At 39.6% G+C, this 20,889-nt stretch overlaps 1 protein-coding gene across 1 annotated transcript in view; it reads right to left on the reverse strand.

Moving 5' to 3' along the window:
- Nucleotides 1-20,889, reverse strand: part of exoc4 (exocyst complex component 4) — a 146,647-nt gene that overhangs the window by 108,102 nt on the left and 17,656 nt on the right. Inside the window, exons 8-10 of the mRNA XM_023274626.3 lie at nucleotides 15,512-15,692; nucleotides 5,170-5,315; nucleotides 3,482-3,570 (exon numbers count right to left, since the gene is read on the reverse strand). Coding sequence (XP_023130394.1) covers nucleotides 3,482-3,570; nucleotides 5,170-5,315; nucleotides 15,512-15,692 — 416 coding nt within the window. The remainder of the gene's footprint in view (nucleotides 1-3,481; nucleotides 3,571-5,169; nucleotides 5,316-15,511; nucleotides 15,693-20,889) is intronic.

Here is a 20,889-nt window from a genome sequence, read left to right on the forward strand (position 1 = left end):
CAAACAATAATCTAATGATATAATATAATGTGCTACAGTAGAACAGTTACATGACACAATTTTCTGAATTCAGTACTGTTACTCTAAACTCCATTATACATTTTCCTGATTATACTTTGAGTTTTACTTAAAGCAAAATTTTCAATGCGACACTTTTACAGTGTAATATCCATACTTTTACCTAAATAAAATATTTGAGTATTTCCTTCACTACTGTCCACCTGTCTATCATGTGAAACAATTACTTAATAACTAAAAAGGTTACTATAATTTTTAACAATTATGGTCAGCACAGCCACAACCTAACTGCAAATCCACTCCTTTAATTGTGGCGACGCAGACTAAGAAGTTCCAGCTTTTTGTCAGTCACAGAAAGTGTTGCTATAATGAGTAGATAAGTTATTTTAGTCAGATGTACGGTGTGTCGATAAGAACAATAGTTACTGAAAGTGCATGTGTTCTGTACACTGTCTAGAAGAGGAAAAAAAATCCCTGTCCATGCAATAACAATAATAGTATTTATTTGTATAGCACCATTCGAAGTGCTTTACAATAATGCAAATGTCATACTGACAAAAAATGAAAACAAAATCAAGCAAATGAATAAAATGCTCAGCAAGCAATTTAAAAGAAAAATAGTCAAGTTTTGTTTTCCCTCTTTGCTACATTCCACTGACACTGTGTTGAAAGCAGTATTCTTCACTAGTAAAATGCTAGTTTTACAGGATGGCTAAACGCTACTAGGAGAAACATAAAACTAGATAAAATAATGTAACGACGGTGGTCTCTTTTTCTTGTTTATGTCTCCACACTTACTCATGCCACTTTAGTGTTTTGCAGCATTTGCTAAATTAAGGTGATTTCTGCAAGACAGTATCACACAATGTGTGCTGTTTAACTGCTCATCAAGCAACTAGGCAACAGGGTAACTGAGAACAAGCCTAGACTTACAATTTAATAAGAGAAATGCATTAGGAGACTGGAAGACATGCAAGCATTTAGTTTCAGTGATTAATGGAGCAGACGGATAGCAGTGGACATTTAGTAGGTGTTTGCAGTACACTGTGAATGAACTACATGCAAGTGAAATTTGTTCAGAATCAACAAGCAGAATTTGAATCAACTTATGAAATGACTCCTTCATAATCAGAATTTTGGAGCAATGTTGTGGCTGACGGATGTATATGTTGAGTTTAAATTGATTCTGCATTTAAGAATGTGTTTGTTAAATATGTTTATTCCATTAGTCAGATTATTAACAGCTAGTTACCGAGAACTACTATGAATAGCGGCCCTGAAATTCTACCTAGGTGGATTTCCTAAAAAGTGTCACTCAAAAGTAAATGCGGCAAATACAGCAGAAGCTTTTGCAAAACTACATAAGAATCTCTAGTTGTGACTTTGTATTCTGTTTTGTGCATTACCATTTTTATGCATTTGTTAGCGGTGCATAGCTGGATTTAAAAATGAACAATCAAACTCTTATTTCCAAGACTGTGTTGGTGAGCGTTTGAGTTAATAACTATATTGACTTGAAGCAGAGGGGGAAAAAAAAGAGTTTAGGAAACTCCAAGTAGAGAGACTGAAAGACACACATGACTAAGCTTTAAGTGTTGAGTAATCCCGGAGCCAGAAGAATTCATCAACTCAATCTCTCATTTCTAACTCTTTTCCTCTCCCTCCCTCCCTACAGTGAGTTTAATTTGAAGAGAGAGTAAAAAGTCCCCTTCCACACTGTCTCAATACATATTTTTCTAATTTCTTCCTTCAGAAATCTCTTAATGGCTTCTTCGCTGGACCCTGATGAAAACAATGACTTTTAACCTTCCTCCTTCTCCCTCCTTCCCTCCATCTATCTTTCCCCTCCCTACATCACAGTCGACTTATTTCACTTTCTAAATGATTTCTTACTCCTTCAATCTCTTTTCAGCCATTCAGGCCCTGGCCTGGGCTTGTGGTCGGTGCTACGCATTGTGACAGGTGAAATGAAAGCCCAGAGAAATCTCATCTTCTTATAAACGCTCCGAGGCATTCAGTCAGTCAAAAAAATATTTTTCCACCTTCTTTCTGAGGCACCGACAGATGGAGGGGGAAAAAAAGTAAGCCGTTATGTGAAGACCATTTGGGGGTTTTCCTTTATCCACAGTTAATCAATGCTGTTCTTTTTGTAGCTGGGGAGAGCTGAGGCAGTACATTTTGCATATATTTACAGACTTGCTGCTGTCTGAGTGGCATTTCTTGTCAAGAAAAGAACTACAGCCTGCATTGTAATGTCTAAGTCAGCCATTCTTTGGTTAAGTTTAATACAAAGAGAAGTCTAATTGTAAAATTTTATGTATGTAACCCTGACAGTCATTAACAGTTGTGCAGATATTGTCAAAGGACCATGACACGCATTTACAAATTAAAATTTACTGTTGTCGTTTGGGTCCACCTCCTGCTTTTTCCATTTTATCCATACAATGTCAACAAGGAGCCTGGTCTGAAAAACAGAATAGCAAGAGACAGCAGCAAACAGCGCTGTCAGGCATTGCTGATTGAAACCTCAAGGTCATAGGCAGAGAGAGAGAGAGAGAGAGAGAGAGTGAGAGAGAGAGAGAGAGAGGGAGAGAGAGAGAGAGAGAGAGAGTGAGTGAGAGTGAGAGTGAGAGTAAGCGCAGCAGAACAGTTTAGACTCTCTAGGGTCTGGTTGTGTAGCTCACTCACTCTGCGATTTTGTGTGTGAATGTGTGAGTGAGAGGTTTTCAAGGCCTCTCCCTGTAGGCGGATTCTGCAAAGTCACCCCGCTCTCTGCATCTCGTCCATCTCTTTCTCTATCGCCGCTTCCCTCTCCAGACTCCTGTTGTTTGCCTTTCTCTTCCTAAGTGCAACTTCTCGAACTGTAACATGCCCTTGCTGTCTCCACAGCACCGTAATCTCCTCTCATGCTCTCCATTCCACCTCTTCTGTCTCCCAAAATCTCTCCATCGCTGTCTGCCTGAGTCCCTCCATCTTATAGCCAGACATGACCTAATCACCTCTCACCACTTGTCTTTTCTATCCGGCTTCCATTCAAAGCATCTGTATTCCTCCTCTTTAGAATATCTCCACCCATGCATCTACGTGTGAGTATCTGTTTTCGGCAATCTTGTTGATCTGTTTTTTCTGCTGCTTACTGTTTCTTGTCAGCCCATCCACTCTAACCTCCCTCCTTCATTTCATCCCTTCCTCCGACCTCCACCTTCACTCTATGTTCATGCTGCTCTTTTCTCTCCTGCATTATCCCACTCACTGCAAAACCCTGTCCAATTTATCGTTTCTTCTCGACCATATTTTCCCACCTTTTTCGCTGCTCTGTCAATACTTCCACACCTTCTGGCCCCAGTCATCTCTTTTTCCCTCTTTTCATCTCACTATCTATCCACACTTATCCGTCCTAGCTATTAGGTAGCTCGCTCTCTCTATCTCTACCCTCCGTTCCTCCCTCCATCCCTCTCCTCACCTTGTAATTCTCCACTCTTGCTGTAGAGTTCTCGCCTCTGCTCTCTCAGGTAGGCACTCATGCTGATGGCATGGGAAGATGATTCAAACCTGCAAAACACCCAAAAAAAAAGGATCAACAAGTGGGCATGCAACACAACAGTATCATATAGAGATGCATGGATATATATATATTAAAGATGTCTTTGTTTTGGTTGATACTAATAAAACAAATCTATATTATTAATCTCACAAAACCAGATTATTTACACCTAGATTAAGAGGAAAGTCACCCGATTCAAATTTTAAGGTTATTTGATCAAGTTGTAGGATTAAGAAGATACGATTTGCAAGGCTTCAGAGATACATTCAGCCCTGGATTATTTGTTTTAGGTGATGTACCAGTCTTAGTAGGAGGAAAACAACATAACTATGATCAATTGACAAATTTTTTCTCAGGAGTTGGAAGACTGCAGGATGTGCCATCAATCCAAGATTGGGCTTCCGAAGGCAAATCAAAAAAATCCCTAAATAATTAACCTAATCTGTGCCACATTCTGTTGGGAGTCACATGTTTTATGATTAGTCTACTTATCTCTGCATGAACAGAAATACTTGTTTTGTACTTCCCTGTTTCGCTTTTTTTTAAAGGATTTTTTTTTTTTTTTTTACTAAATTTCCTTTTGTTGTAAACATTTGTGTCCCCCGCATATGATGAGTATGTTTATGTTGACAACAATGTTAATTATGGAAGTGGTGATGAAAATTACTGGGATTAGGTGGGAGGGGGATTATATGCAGAGGGTGTGATGCATTTTATTTTGTAATTTGGTTCAGAAGTAACAATAATAATAAAAAATAAACATTACACCGCAAAAAACATACAACTTGAAATGGTAATTTTTCAGTATGACTTATGACTGAAGATATTTTGTTTTAGTATTTTACAAAGTCTATTTGTCTAAAACAACAATCGTGTAAGAGCCTTCAGCATCTCTAAAATCAGCAAAACATTCATTCATTAGTAATCTGCTTGTTATAGCCTTGTTTTTGATATGAATTAATTACTAGACCCTACCTCCTCCTTATTTACATGTATGTATAGGCCATAAACATACCTAATTAGTTATTACTGGGTTGATTAATGGTAACCTGAAGCCCTTGGACTCCACTCTTTAGAGAGGGTCCTGACTTAATGAACTTAATAAGCCTCTGACTTAATAAATTCACTAAAAGCCCTGTGGCATTCATTCATCCTCTCCTCTGTCATCCCTTCTGTGCTACTAATAGGAAAAAAAATCACTGCTCTGCAGGTACAGTCGGGAATAGCTGGTCTCAGTCTCAAAGTCTCAACTAAGAAACTCAATTAAGCTGAAGTTACATAGCTCATTTGGCTCAGTCGTGGTCCACATTTTAGATAGTTTCTTACTGAGACACATGATTTTCTTTATGGTGCTTTCAATATATAAGAAGATAATGACCTTGCTAGCAATGCTTTTCTTATGTTGGTCTTACACATATGACAGACTAATGAGGAAAGGTGTGAATGTTAAATAATGAAAGTCATGTTCTGTCCGTAGAGAGAGAAAAAACTGAATGAAAATGTGCAATGTCTACAAGACTGATTTCATACATACAGGATAATATAATCCTTTATGTTTCTTGCTTCTTAACTAACACAAACCATAGATAAAAGCGTGTGATCCTTACTTGAAGAGCGACTGCTTAGCACGCTGTGGTTTCTTCTTTGCAAAAAAAGCAGCAAACTCACTGCCAGTGCTGGCATAGGACAGCTGAGCCGACGGCTCCGTGGCACTGCGGCTGTTCTTCACATCCAGATACTCCATAAGCAGAACCTAAACCACACAGAAAACACACTGTCAAAAGCTAAAAAGCATAAGAATCAAGGTACAAGAAGCATTTCCAGTTTTCTCTTCCTAGCTCAAATACGTGCAGTGACACACTGATTTTCTAAGACTTGTAGTCTGGTACCAGTTTCAAACGAACAACAAACAACTGCCACAGTTCTTGTGTTAGATGTAATGAGACAACCATTTATTCTCAACTTTACCATTCAGTTTTGTTGTATCATTGCACAAACATTTTACTGACTTCTTCCATTTTCACATCGCATTTGATGTAAAATTCCAATTACAGACATTCTAAGCAAAATTTATTGAACATGCTTCACAAATCCTGAAAAACAAAAGAAAATCTAAACTTCGACAAAAAAAAAGAAGGCCACTGACATGATTGGGTGCTTTTGGTGACCACCGTAAAACTTCTTGTCCTCTATTTCCCTGATCTGTCTGCATGATCCATAGTGAAATCCATCAACGTCTTATCATGCTTCATAAAAATCTTATCAACGTCTAACAATAGTCGAGAACAAGCACATTGAAACTCTGTCCAGACAGAGAAAGTTCACTTCCTCTACTCTATCATTCTATCTGCACATTCCCTCTGTTACTTTCATTGGCCCTCATTTTTCAAAATCTCTTAGGGCTTCATCTCTCATTTCTCACATTGCTATTTTTTCTCCCTTGCTCTGTCTACCTCAGTTCATCTTTTCCCTTTTCTCTCTCACCCTTCTTCATTTCTCTCTCTGTGTGAATACATATGTTCTAAAATAGCCTCCCATATCTAATAGCTTCATAATTTAGCAGGGCCATTTAGCCTGTGTGTGTCTAATTCTGAGGCGCAGTGTGGGTCAGCCCAGAATGGGACAGGAGTAATGGCTGAGCAGATGGAGATCCATCCCAACCATAATGATGTAATTAACACTGTGGAGAGCACCCCCTCCCTTCCCCCCGTCATGCATGGGAAAGCCTTCACGTGTTCGCATTGATATCATTTCACGTGCACACATAAGCACACATTTGCGAGTGCACATCCATGAAAAAATAATGCAGGTATTTTGGGTAAAATCTTTTGTTGCATTCAACCACATTTAGAGTTTTCAATGGAATATTACACAAAGTTTCTTTCTAGTTATGGTCAGCCAAAAATATATACATTGTTTTATTAAAAAAAAGTGAACTTTTGCAACTAAACATGGGTCCTACATGAAGTTAAAGTCTTGGGTCATGGCACTCGGTCACAAATGTTCATGTAGACACACATGCTAAACATACAATCTTCCACCACACACGTAATTACTCTGCAACACTGTTCCCCTCATCGCACGCAGTGCTGGAGGCCATATCACATACGCCCTCTCCAACTGGCAACACCAGAGCGACCACTTGCCACTAGCCTCGTGCTGCAGCTAATCCTATCAGTGTATTAATTACTAATGATGAGCTGATGGAGCGAAACCCCCACTTGCTTGCAAGCTAACACCCAAGTAGACTTAATGAAATGCCAGCGCTGGGCTGATGAAGGGGCTCCGACCCTACTTAAATTGCATTAGCCCAGAGACAGAGTGAACTTTGGAGGCAATTAACTGGACTGCTAGGACACAGAGAAAGATAGAGGCAGAGAGGAATGGGAGGCAGAAAGTAACACCGAAGGAGAGATAACGGTGGAAAAAGAGTTGTGGAGAATAGAAAGAGCAAAGGATTATAGGTGGAGGATGAAAACCGGACAGAATGCTAATGATAAACGGGAGATGGAAAGAGGCAGAAGAGAAAAGGAAGACAGACAAAGTGAGAATAGAAGAGACAGTGTTAAATAACTAATTAGTATTTGCTGATTTACCACCTCTAAGTGAAGTTTAAAAAGACGGTTGGTTTCCCCACCTCTCCTCTATGACTAATACTTGTGAGGGCACAGTCTTTAGAAGACCTCACCAATCCCTTGCAATACGCAGCAAATCATGTTACAGAGCTAGTAACTCACAAAAGCACGTTTTATGTTAACATCACCTCAGATTGTCCAATTATTTCGTTATCCATAACAGAGCTGCCTTGATAATAAGTGTATCACTGGTCATAACAAAGTTACTTTGTTGCAAAGCCAAACTAGTGCAAATTTGTTTTTTATTCATGCTTCAAGTCAGTAGAAAGATACTGGCTGAAGAGATATCTCATTCTAGCAGTGCAGCGCAGTATGCAAACTAATTATCAACAAAAACAGCACAATGTCAGAGACTGAAGACTTAATCCTTGTTGGGCTTTAGTTTCTTGGTATAAACGGCAATCATGGCATCGTGGCATTTCTTGAAATATACTATCAGTCTGTTCTACTCCCAGCACTGTGCTGAGTCAAGGCCATCTCTAGCTGTCAGCCACTCTAAGTACTGCCAGAGGATTTAATATTATTAAATTACTATGTCCATGTGATATAACTGCAGTCACCCATGTCATACTACCCAGTATTTGTTCCACACAAACAAGGCACAACCCAGCTGCTGAGCACTGAATGCAGGGAATCATGAATTCAAACCTACAATGCCCCTTTAACTGAGTATCTGAGGATAACACCAACATCAATCTGAAGTTCCATTAAATGTCGGTCTATTAAAAACTTTACAAGTGGTGATAGTTTTGGCCTGTATTCTGTCTCCCACTAATAAAGTTCAATGTGCTGTAACTGCATTTTTAAAGAACAGCTTTGTACCAAAGCTTTTCTCTTGTTCAAACATTAATGACCCTGATATATGTAGATGTTTGTTTTGTTTTACACTGAAATTGTTCCTCCTTCCCGTGGACGACTGTGGCAATTTGCTAAACAATAAAACAATGAACCAGGCTTGGCAAACCTCCACAGCTACTCCCAGGACCTGGACATGCTATACTTGTCCCCATCCAAGGACCAAGACAATCTCATCTTCCTTTCTTCTTCCTCCCTCTCACCCATCAGGTCAAGCACATAAAATCCTATTAAACTACTATTGCTCTCAGCACCGATCCTATTACTGTCACATGTGTTTTACTGAACAGCTCTTCTGTGAGGCACTCTTAAACATGACAAAAGAATACTGAAAATAAGGAGCTTTAGTAGAACTCACGCTGGTGCCAAACAAAGAAATGGGGATTTGGAAAAGATTAGGAAGATGAACCAGGCACAGAATGAGAGAGACTAAAAGATGGGACAGACCCAGAGATATGTGGAAACACGTAGAGAGGTGGGTAATTAGAAGACAATGGGGACACAAAAGGCGCAAAAAAGGCAGTAATGACGATGCAAGTAAGGCAGTAAGGCGAAGGTCCTTCACAGCCAGCTCAGGAATGATCAGAAGTGTGATTGCAGTTGCCAAAGCAAAGAGCTGCTTCAGAGACTGCACTCAGAGCTTCACAACAACGCAAAACTCAACAGAACTCAACAGTCTACAATATTAATTAGTAATGGGCCCCACAGCTCAGTTTCAAATGGGAACTTGTTCTAATTTAGTAAAAACCTGGAGCATTGACATGATCTGAAATAACTGAAAAGGGAATTAATGGAAATGACACAAATACAATGTTAACACATTCTCTCCTCCTCTCGACTTCTATAACACTGGAGACATATGGAAATTAACTCAAACCTTTTTCCTCATGTCTTTGTTTGAACAGGTTGAAACTCAATCAAATTAACTTCTATCCATCATTTTAGTAATACTTTGAGTTGAGCTGGATCACGGTAAATCTCTGTGCTACATTAACTCAGCAGAGGTCACAAAAAGTTGATGGAAAAACAGTAGAATAGGACAGGAAGCTGCCTGAATTTACTATGAATCAAATAGATATATTTAAAAAAAGGATTATGTGAAGATGTTGGGCATGGAATGGGTCTTCACACCAAATAATAAAACTAAGCTCAAGACTTCATATCAGCTGGAGTGTGTTTGTGTACGTGATTGGCAGCACTTTCAAAACCCCTTAAATCTATCTTAAGGGCTCCCCTGACAAAGACAATCATTTCTACCACAGCTATTGCAACCAACCTCGTTCTGCACTTGAGCGGTTTGGGTCTCATCCCAAACTTAAATCAGTCCGTTGAGTTGAGTGCTAAGTTAAATTAAAAAAGAGAAAAGCTTGATGGAAGTCTGCCTTTGTAATTCATTACCAGCACTCCATCTATTTCTCCCTAACTAAAATGTCCTGATGTCACCCCTTTATGCTTGGAGGAAGTTTATACTCATCTTCCATTCTGTCCATTAAGGCCCCTAACAGCCAAAGAATCAACACAATTAAGGGAGCATCACTCAAAGCTTTGCAGGTGAGCACTTGTCATTTGGTAAACTCAGCAGTCAATTGGCTAAAATTAAAGAAATAAATATCACTTCATTTTCTCCTTCCTTGTTTCCATCCTTCCGTTATTATTTAGTCATCTTAAAAGCAGCCGAGAGAACAATCTCAACACTTTGTTCCCCTCTCAAGGCTTTATTGAAATCGGCTGTTTTCCCACTAAATCCCTTGGCTGGTGTCTTGTCACAAAACATATTGACTGATATCCCTTGCTGCTAGCTTGAAGTTAAAGCCTAAAGTGTCCTTGGCCGTCAAAGAAAGGGTTTGGTATACACCCTGTATTGATTGTGTTCCAGAAACTTCAATAACCTTCACGAGTTCTGACAGAGCTTCAGCCACAACTACTCTCTCAGCACTGAACTCCTGCTAACCAGCGGGGGTTCCCACCTGGAGTGGGCTGCATCTAGTCAATCTTTTGAAGGCTATCTTGTTGACAGAGGAGAGGAAGATGTGCCCGCATGTTCACTGAAGGCCTTTTCATTTCTCTGTGTCCTTGCTGTGTCCCCATCATGTTCTGTGGTCTAAGTTATATGTATTTCTTGTTACGAAGACCTAAGGAGAATACAATAATTGTGTTTCTACTATTCTTCATGAATAAATATGTTTTTCATTTCTATTTCTATGAGATATTCAGAACAGAGGTGCATATGTCAAAAAAGTAAGAATTGTTGTACATATTAACTGCACAGCAAAAGAGAAGATTAACGATATGAAAGCATATTACTATTCAATACACTTGACTCAAATAATTAGTGAACTTTACCACTATGATAACCTTTAAGCTAAAAGTGAATTTTTGTATGTTCTGGCTCACTGACACTGCGGTGAATTATCCAGGGGATTCTTTTAATTGTAACAATAAAGTAAAATTGTTATGAAGTACTTTTTTCTTGACCTGGGAACCAAATGTGTTGGTTTTATGTGTAGCCTTTCAGAACCACTTGAGGAACATCTTTACTTCACTTGTCTCTCATTTTCACTGCTTGCTTCTGTTTCTGCTGTGACTAATAAAGGATATTCTATTCTATTCTATTCTATTTTGCTTCACATGTTTCACTTTCCGGGTTCCGACGTTTGAACAGACCGGAGTACACGGGTGTGTGGAAACAAACCCTCAAAAACCAAGCCTCGAAACAGCAGTCGACTCCCATTGAATTGAAACAAAACAGGTGCGCACAAATGAGTTAAGTAACATAAATAAAACGAAGTTTTTCAATTTTGGGGATTTTTAGGACACCACTTGAAGACTGGCCTGCACTTTTGACTTTTCAGTGCAGTGTCAGTCTTGGTCTGTTTAAATGCCTGTGGAGAGCCGACAGTTTCAAAAGGAGGAGCAGATACGCATTAACATTCACTCATCTGCACTTACCTACTTGTACGACTAGACTGGCAGCCAGATCATACAGAGAAGCTTGGATTACAACACACACAAAGGAAGAGTGATCTTATTCTCTGGTAAATACGCTACTATATCTTTACATAGCAGATAGTTAGCCTAGGTGGCAGAGCATGTTGTATACCAATCGTCAGGTTGGCAGATCGCCCCTCCATGTGCCGATGTGTCCTTAAGAAGCTCCTTGCATGGGAAGGAAGAAGCTCTGCCATTGTTTTTTTTTGTAGTACTTTTTAACCTAGCTCAGCTTAAAAAGTACAGAGCATTTACATTGACCTTATTTATGCTCAAAATGTATAAATGAGGTACATATTGCACCTTTGAAAGCAATCAAGCCTTGTGTCTCTGAGTATATGTGAATGTATTATTTCACTAATTTCTCAGATTTAATACTGCACATGTGCATGAAAAAAATATCTGGTCAGTCCAGTCACATTACAACATCTACCCTTCCAACAATATATGTTGATGAATTTCTAAAAGGTGGACACCTTTTAACTACAGCTCGAGTCACAATAGTGCTTTAATTACGGCATAAAATGTTTATACCCTTTTGCAACACAGTCATAATTTGCATCAATTTGACTTTAATGTGGATCTTAATTCAGTAGATGTAAGGAGAGAGAAGAGCCTTTGCAACACCACGGACATGGTAGACTTCACTGTGTTCAAGCAATATGTAAATATGACTGTGCTTTGGAGGGCAGAATAAATGTGACACATTGATTAAAATGTTGGGCGAGAACAAGGTAGCGATGTCTGTGCTTCATATCTAATTAAAAGAGCTCATTGTCTTGTGGCTGCTCTCTGGCAGTTCAATTCGCCTCGTTTTCACTTTGTTGATGAGCCAAGAGAATACAGTGCATATTTAAGCCACTTGTACAATTACATATTTTTTGACACAAACATAACACCCCTTTGTCTTGGTTAATCTATGTCAATGAAAATATTTTTTTTTGGTGAAGCAGATTTTGATTAAGCTATAGGGGTTATTCTCAATCAAAATAAAAGACGACAAGCTGGAAAATAATCATGAACACACAGAAGAAGGAACGAAAACTAGAATACCCTGTTAGAACTGCAGGAAGCCCACATCAAAATAGTCCTTGCTGGTCATGCTCTTATCTGTTCCTTCAATAGAAAATCTTAATAGACAGTGGTGAAGTTTCTATGATCTAGGAAACAGTTCTTTCAGGAGGCAGATCATCAGCATCTATCCATATTTTCAAATCCAGTCGCAAAGTTCGTTGTCTGCAGAGAGGAAGCCACTCATTAAAAGTGTGATTTGCACTCTGGTCACACACACGGAGCAGAAAATGGACGTGGCACGCAGTCACACAGCCACAAATCCTTGCAGAATGCGCAAATGGCAAGCTAATTAACAAAGTTTCAGGCCTCAAACCGCACGGCAGACAAGGTCAAAGGGTGATGAACGTCAGTAGTCAAAGACACTCTGTGCCAAATATACATTCAATAACACTCCCACTGGGTGGGCTTAATTAAAAATGCATGTCGAGGTTTAAAAAAACAGGACCGTTTATGAACTGTGTTATCCAGTTACCTAATAAGTTATTGCGAGTTTCCCCTTGGTTATAATTCAAAGAAAACTTGTAGATTTTTTTTTTCCATTTGGCATTTAATGTTGTTTGACTCAGAGAACATCACATTAAACGTGCAATGCTGACAGACTGTCTTAATTTTGTGTATTTTTGAAGTCAACAGAGAAGCATATTAAACATTTATGAATGCACAAAAATTCCAGTAACTGTGATTTCTTTGATAAAACAGACTGCTTTGAAGAACAGGATATTTTTGATGGAAAAGGGGGAAAAAATGCAGTCATGGATAAACAGAAAGTAGTCAGAGCATGTGGTGGCGTATGCTTAGAAATGTAAATTCAATGATGGTGTAAATAATCAATAGATATACTCGCACACATTCTACAGAGAGCCACTTGAAAAATTGTGAAGTGGCATTAAAATACCCCTTCCAGCATCAATACTACTGATTACCATCCAGTTTTTTATGCTTTGAATCAATACTTCTACACTGAAATAAACAACCAGCAGAAGCATCTTGAGCATTTCTGAACAGGGATTAGAACCATTACATGAATTCTGACTTTCAAAATCTTGTTTACTCACTCCCCATTCTAAGCCTACCGGGCCTCAGTCACACATTGATGAACGGCATTTCTCTGCCAAGGCCTTGTAACTGGGTGCACCCTGTGTTTCTGTCAGCTCTTGCATCTGTCTACTGGTATGTCATGTGGAAAGGTCAACCTGGTTTCTCCACCTCTCAAAGTGGGGAAAAAAATAACACCTACCGAGAGGTTTCTGTGCATGTCAAATATGCGAACTGCAATAAGAGGCACAAGACAGGAAGGGATTCAAATGATTTAACTGTAACGGGGTGGGGGGGAGATATTAAAATTGCAGTGGTAGAAATGTAGAAGCTTTAACAGGTTTCTCTGCAACGATAAAACGGCACCTCACTAATTCTACTTTATTGGACATCTTGCAAATGCCGCTTCTGTCTAAACTCCATCTCAACTGAGCTAACAAGATGCCCAAGTATTTCCTCAGCTTGCAATGGGCTATTTTTCTGCTCAGGTCTTCACATTAATTATAGAAGTTACACTTTTAAATTGCACATTTTGCAGTTTGAAAAGTTTAAAAAGGGGTACAGTAGTTATGCCAAACTGAAGAAAAACAAATTCAGGAGAGACGCACAATGAAGGACTAACATAAAGATCATAACCAAAGCCTGGTCAGTGCTGAGTAGACTCCTGCCCCTTTGTTGGTCATAAGAGGTGAGATAAGAACTGGCTCAATATCCAGTAAAAAATTTAACAAAGACACTGTGGGAGTAGTAGGAATTTAATTTCTCTCATTGCTGATATGTGACTCTCTAATACAGAGTGGGCTAACCAAGGGGGTGAAAGGGAGTGTGGGAGTTGTGAGAAAGAAAAAGAAAACCAGATAATGAGATTAAGGAGGAAATTACAAGGAGCAAGAGGGGTATGCACGAGGTATTGGGAAATTGAGAGACTGTAATACAGAGGCAGCAGGAATGAAGAAGGAAGGAAGGAGCCAGGGAAATGGAAATGCAGAGTGTGAGAGAAAGACGAATCAAGAAGCAAGAGATGACAGAAATGGCGAGAGGGAGGGAGGGAGGGATGGACGAGGGGCCTTCATATTGATACAATCGGTCAGGAAATAATAACACGAGTGACTGAATAAGAAAACCTCATTTCACATAATGAGTATTCTAATCAAGAGATTACATTATCTCACATCACAGAGCCAGGGGAGAGTGGAGCCCCTGGCTACTGGGTGTTGGCAGTGGCCGCATGCTGGGGAATGGCTTAATGCCTTCGCTAACTATGCTGGTACAGCAAAGCTATTACAGTACATTCCTATGCACATTCACACCCTCAAAGACACACATACATACATAGAAAAACTCTGCCATTTGCATATCCGTCCATGCCAGTTGGAAATAAATCAAGTTATTGGAAGAAGACGAGCCCCAGTGGGTAAGTTAGAAATAGATGTGCTTTCAGTTTAACTGGGCAACAGCACTTTGGCATTTTATTTATTTTTACTCTTTTATGATCAGTACAAACACTAGTCTGCGCTATGAATTACCATGGCAACAAAGAACGCATTCAGGTCATCTAAGAGAGTTTGCCTTTTGCCATATATTACTGCCATAGAAAATATGTTGTATACAAAGTAATACGTGTTTGTTGCATGTGAAAGCAAAAAGGACATCGTTCCCTTTGATTCAGCACCATGGACAAAAGCATTTTTATGGGTATAAACACACATAGGGACACACACACACACACACACCGATCACTTTGAGAGCAACAACTGCCACAGATTTTCCTCGGAGAGTGACCATAGGGTCAGCTCAGCAGTTGCTCATCCCCCTCAGCCAATCAAACAGGAGCAGGGATCAAGAACCCAGCATAAATACACGCCAATTAAAGAACCTAAAATTAATCCAAGCAATCAAGCCTCCCCTGTCTTTTTCTCTCGCTACTTCTTGCTGACAGATTGAATGCTATCCATCACATGGCCGCCAGTTTCTCTACTGATTAATTTACTGTAAGAGGTGGAGGGGGGGGGATTAAATCAATGCTATAAGAAAAGGGTGGAAAATAAATCCATGATGAACAAATCTCCATGGCACTGAAAGAAAAATAAAAGCCTGAGGGTGATAATTTACTGGGCTGAAAGACACTGTTTTGCATTATCAAAGCTCTTCACGCAGATCAGCAACATTTAATTCCTATTTAATCTTTATAGCTCCATTCTAATGTAATCTCTAATGTTTTCGCACCTATTTTAGTACCATCTTTTTCATGTGTGAACAAATGACTGTTCAATATCTGCCACAAACTTCCCAATATTTTAAGGACAGATTGCCTCTTAATGTTATGGGTACATTTCTACTATCGCTGTCGCTAAAAACTGACCTGCAGGACTGTCTGGATCTTGGCAGAGACGTCCGCCTGGTCGTAGAGCTTGATGTCCTCTTCATGGGTCCCACCCGGACACTGCACCGCGATCTGCTGCAGGTGGGCCAGCACCACACTGTGAGCCTGGGCCACTGCCTTGAACTTATCAATCAGAAGCTCCAGCAGTTCCAGCAACAATCTGCAGAGGGAGCCAAAGAGAGCAGAAAGGGAGGGATAAAACGAGAAACATAAGGAGTAGAGTGGGGAGTAGATGGAGACATGGACAGGAGACGGGAAAGGAAGGGGATCAAGTGAACTTATGGTCGATGAAACATAATAATTTTGACAAACAAAATGATAGTACCGTTGTAAAGAATAATAAAACTGATGCTTCAGTTTTAGAATAATAAAGAACAAGCATTTTACCAGAATTAAGCACTATATGTGAGGTAAATAATATGACATTGTAAAACTGCTATGTATATACAGAAAGCCAGAGAGCACATATGTGTCTTCAGTAGGCACTTGAAATTATCGAGAGAGCGAGAGGTTCTAATTTGAACAGGTAAGCGGTTCCACAGACTGGGTGCAGTCACAGAAAAGGCTCAGTCACCTCCGTTTCTGAGTCTGGATCTGGGAACTTTAAGGACTATCTGACTGGCAGACCCCAGCGATGAAACTGGAGCATGGACAGTTAAAACCGCAGATAAACAAGAAGGTGTCAACCCATTTTACACAAGCAATGAAAGCTTAAAAACTATTTGGAAGTAGACAGGAAGCCAGTGGAGCGAGGCTAAAACTGGAGTGATGTGCTCCCATTTGGAAGACTAGTTTTAGATGGAAGACTCACTGCAAATCAGTGATATCCTTTATCCGATGATGAAACATTACTACTTTTGTGGGAGTAGTCTCTTCCAGGGTGACCCTGCTTCCTTCTATTGGGCATGAGGGTCACTGAATTGTGTCTGATGACAAAAAAAAAAAAAAGACTGCCTTCACAGTCACCATATCTATATCCATTCGGAGATTTTGGACTAATGTGACAGCGCTCCATCATCAAAACACCAAATAAAACATTCTCTTTTGGAAGAATGGTGTTATTCCTCCAGTGGTGCTCCAGCGACTTGTAATATCAATGCCAACGTGCATTAAAGCTCTTCTGGCAGCATGTGATGACCAAACACCTTACTAAAACACTTTATTTTTTTCCTTTAATTTGTCACCCATCTGTATCTGACTACCAATTGAGATAAAGCAAACAAAATGTAGAACCAAACATGTCCAAATTAGACGGAGGACATTAAGAGAATACAACAGATAATCTACCTAAAAAAAAATCACTACTGGATGCATTTCACATCTCCAATTAGGGACTGCAGCTCTCTGTTTTCATTCACAATTTCCTATTTAGCAAGATACTTTGACATTTCACCTGCAGTAATAACCCAGCACCTGGGCTGAATATCGAAAAACTAGTGAGCCGCCTAAGCTGGACTCAAATGAACAGCCACTCTCATTAGTTCTAAATGGCTCTGGCTGAAGAAGAGAGCGCAGCCAAAACCTAACTGACCTTCCACTTGATCTGAGTGCTACACTCTGGATTGAAAACTCACAGTTGCCTCATCTACGCTAATGCTTTCATGCAGCCTCTGCTATACCTGCTTTCCTGCACAAGGACAAAGCTTTCAAAGTAAAGAGGGAACACAGGTTACATTAGTTGAGTCTGAATGAGTTCCTACTGCACCAGTGCTACTGAGTTTCCACTTCATTTTAGGGGAGATATGACAGTTGATGTAAATATAATCACACTGCTTGTCTAACACTGATTATTTGGTACTCCCCTATGCCATTTAAATGACATTTTATTCAATTAGTAGCAAGTGAACGTTTTTTTCTGGATGACTACAACTTAAAAGTATCTCCCTACACTGAGAGTCAAAAATATATGAACAGTTTACGTATGTGTATTGTGCAGCCTTTCCTCTAATTTCATTATTGGGGAAAAAAAAGGGCAAGGTGGCTTCCTAAATATTAAATGACACAATTACAACCATCGTGAGGTAGAGCTAACCAGAATAAAGTTAACACTCTCCACAAAAGCTGTGATCTCCAATATAACCATGTTCTACAGTTCAAACATTTCTACAATGTTATTTAGCAGACGCCTTTATTCAAAGCAGCATACATCTTAGAGTAGACACAACAAAAGCAAGGATTTTTCAGGAGAAAACAACCTGGATAAGTGCAATATAACCATCTTCTATTACATTTATTTAAAAGCACTTGTGTAAGTGCCTCATTAAAGCCAAATTGCATCAAATTTCTCCTTATGTGAAGGCTACAAGAAAAGAGAGCAGGCTCAAAGTTTTGGGAAGAGGCCAAGGTTTCCTGAGAAGGTATAAAGATAATGCAGAGGCAAGATGGATGCTTCGCTAGGGGGCATTTTGGTTGGCTGTCTGTCACTACACTCACCGTAGCATGGAGTAAATGTTATTAATGGAGAGAAACGGAAGAACAAATCACTATGAGCTATAACTCAGTGAATGTAAGGTTTTTGTGGCGAGAAGAGAGGAGCTGTAAAATGCCAATGAGTGAAGGAATCTCTCTCATGTATAAACATGAAGAACTGACAAGAAAAAGGACACACAGGATACATGATGCATGAACAGCAACCTTCAGAAAGGGACAAGAAATACATGATCGTGTATGTGTGCATAAAAGCGGACACACACACACACACACACACACACATCAAATTTCCCACTCTGACCTTGTCACCTCTTGTTTTGTGTTAAATCTTAAAGCATACTCCAGTGACACTCTCCAACTCACACACACCTACAGACCGACACACAATGTGTAGACAGCCTCGTCCTCCTCATTATCTCCCAGTGGAGGCCATCCTAATCCATATCGTCTGTTCTTTGAGACCTCACTTCTCATTTCCCCTCAGGATCGAAGCTGACACACATGGCTGATGAACAGTCGGGAGAAATAGCAGGGCACGCACAAGGACATACAGTCTAACTGACCAACAGTGGGACTGTGTGTGTTTAATTCTGGAGGACAACAATAGCAGCCAAATTAGATTATCATTAGACTCGTTGTCAGTCACACATCATTAAATTACTGTAAATAGGGGTCTACGGAGTGTCAAAGAATGCTGTTGGAATATTAAGTGTGCCAGGTCATTCTGCTGTCCTACGCAAATGGACATACGGAGCAGCAATACATTCACACGGATTTATCACTCCAGTGTTTTCAATGACTGGCGTAGTGAACAGGCAAAAAAAATATCCAAAAGAATCAAGCAATCCATCTTGTGCTCAATGTGCTGTGATTTAAAACACGTAGGCTTTCAGTTTATACTACATGAATAATTATTCAGCATGTGAGTGTTCTGACCTCATCATTACTTCTATGCACAAAAACATCATTTTTGGATGATATATGTTTGCAGAATGAGAGCAGGTGTTGCCTTTAGTGACTCAGATTAAGGTGTGAAGGATTATCGGGTTTCATTAGCGTCAGGTAAAATAATGTTGAATTTATCTGTGCAACACAGAAATAACAAAGTACAGGTACACGATTAAACATCAAACAAAAGAAATCTACCAATAAGTCGTTCGAAGGTGGGGGGGAATTACAATCAAGTAGCTGCATAAAAGAGGTAAGGAAAAAATGTGACTAACTAGAAAAAAGGCAGGTCTGTAAAAATGTGTCTAAAAACAGGATTTAAAAGCAGAAACAATGTCAACAGATCGAATACCAATTGGAAGGCTGTTCAAAGCTGAGGTACCAGCGCAGCAAACACTCAATCACCCATTGACCCTGAACCAGGAGTCTGGAACAGCAAATACGTTGAAAACCAGCAGATCTAAGAGACCTCACTGGACAGCAAGAAATTAAGAATTCACTGATCTACTCTGGCACCTGGCCATGTAAGTCATAACTAGAATTTTAAAATGGATTCTAAAAGAAACTGGTAACCAGTGCAAGGAAGCTAAAACTGAAGGGTGATGTGAGATGAGTGTTTGGTTGTCAGCTGTAGGGTTCTGCACAGTCTGAAGTTGAGCTACATTTCGGTCTCTGAGGCAGATAAACAAGATGCTACAGTAGCCCAGACATCAGGAAATAAAAGCGTGGACAATTTTCTGTGTTGCTGAAAGATAACATTGATCTGATGAAACATGATTATGGAGGTGCACGGGGCTGATGATAAGCACTTGTGTTTTGTCAGAATTAATCTGCGGAAAGTTTTGTAATATCCAGTCTCTGACATCAGCTCTGCAGCATGGTAGTAAGAGCTGCTTGTCACATTCAGGGTTTAAATGAGAGATATAGCTGTATCATCTGCATAACAGTGAAAGGAGATATAATTGTGATCAAAGATATGACCACATGGTAGCATAGACAGAGAATAGAAATGGTCCAAGAGTTGATCCTTAAGCTATGCCACTTTTTCTGTGCAGCTGCAGAAACGAATGAAGCAACTAAGACTTTGAGATTAAGATTTTTTTTTTGTTTGAAGGGTGTGAGGACAACCATTACAGAAATATGTCCTATTAAGTGGAATAGCATCATTCAAGGTGTCAAAAACTGTGCTGATGTCAAGTAGGACCGTACAGAAGGGTGTCAAGAGTCTCCATCCACATTTTACAGATTTGTAACCCTTACAAGAGCTACTTTGGGGATGTGTCGTGTACGAAATCCAAGTTGAAATTTCTTAAAAAGTAAAGGTTTGAAAACAGGCTATTTTAAAATAATCTTGGACACATCCAGAGCAAAAGCAGCTGTTAGTAATTTGGAGGAGACTAGGAGCTATTTTCCCCATCATTTCACCGAACAATTTAGCTGGAAAGCCATCCAGATGACTGAATGAGTGTTTCATGTGGGACACAGTGTGGTTGAGTGTTTCCATATCAACTGGCCAGAAGCTATCTAGCAAATTAGGATGTGGGTAGGGACAAGGAAGAATAATGAGAAAAGTTGGAAGGGACATGTTTGCTCAGACTTGGTGAATTTTGTTGAGAAAAAAAAGGAGAGAAACTTCTTACAGTCGGCAACAGATGAGGCAGAGGAAACAATGGTGGGAGGTTTGACAAGCCAGCTGACGGTTAGAAATAAAAATCTGGAATTGTGCTTTGGTGGTTATTAACATAGAGAAAAATTGGTCTCTAGTCTCCCTTACTTTTTTGATTGTAGCTGGCCAGCTGGTTCCTCATTTCTAAGTAATGGACTCTTGTCTTCCAATTGAATTCTGTTCTCCTGCATTCTGTTGCAAGGTTTCAAATGCCCTTATTAATCAATGGGAAGGAATGAACTACATGTTTTGTTGTAACTGTAAGTGAGGTGGTTGTGTCCAGTAGAGTGACATAAATTTGATCTGCAGTTGT

This window comes from Amphiprion ocellaris, chromosome 21 (genome assembly GCF_022539595.1).
Source record: "Amphiprion ocellaris isolate individual 3 ecotype Okinawa chromosome 21, ASM2253959v1, whole genome shotgun sequence".
NCBI classification, from domain to species: domain Eukaryota; kingdom Metazoa; phylum Chordata; class Actinopteri; family Pomacentridae; genus Amphiprion; species Amphiprion ocellaris.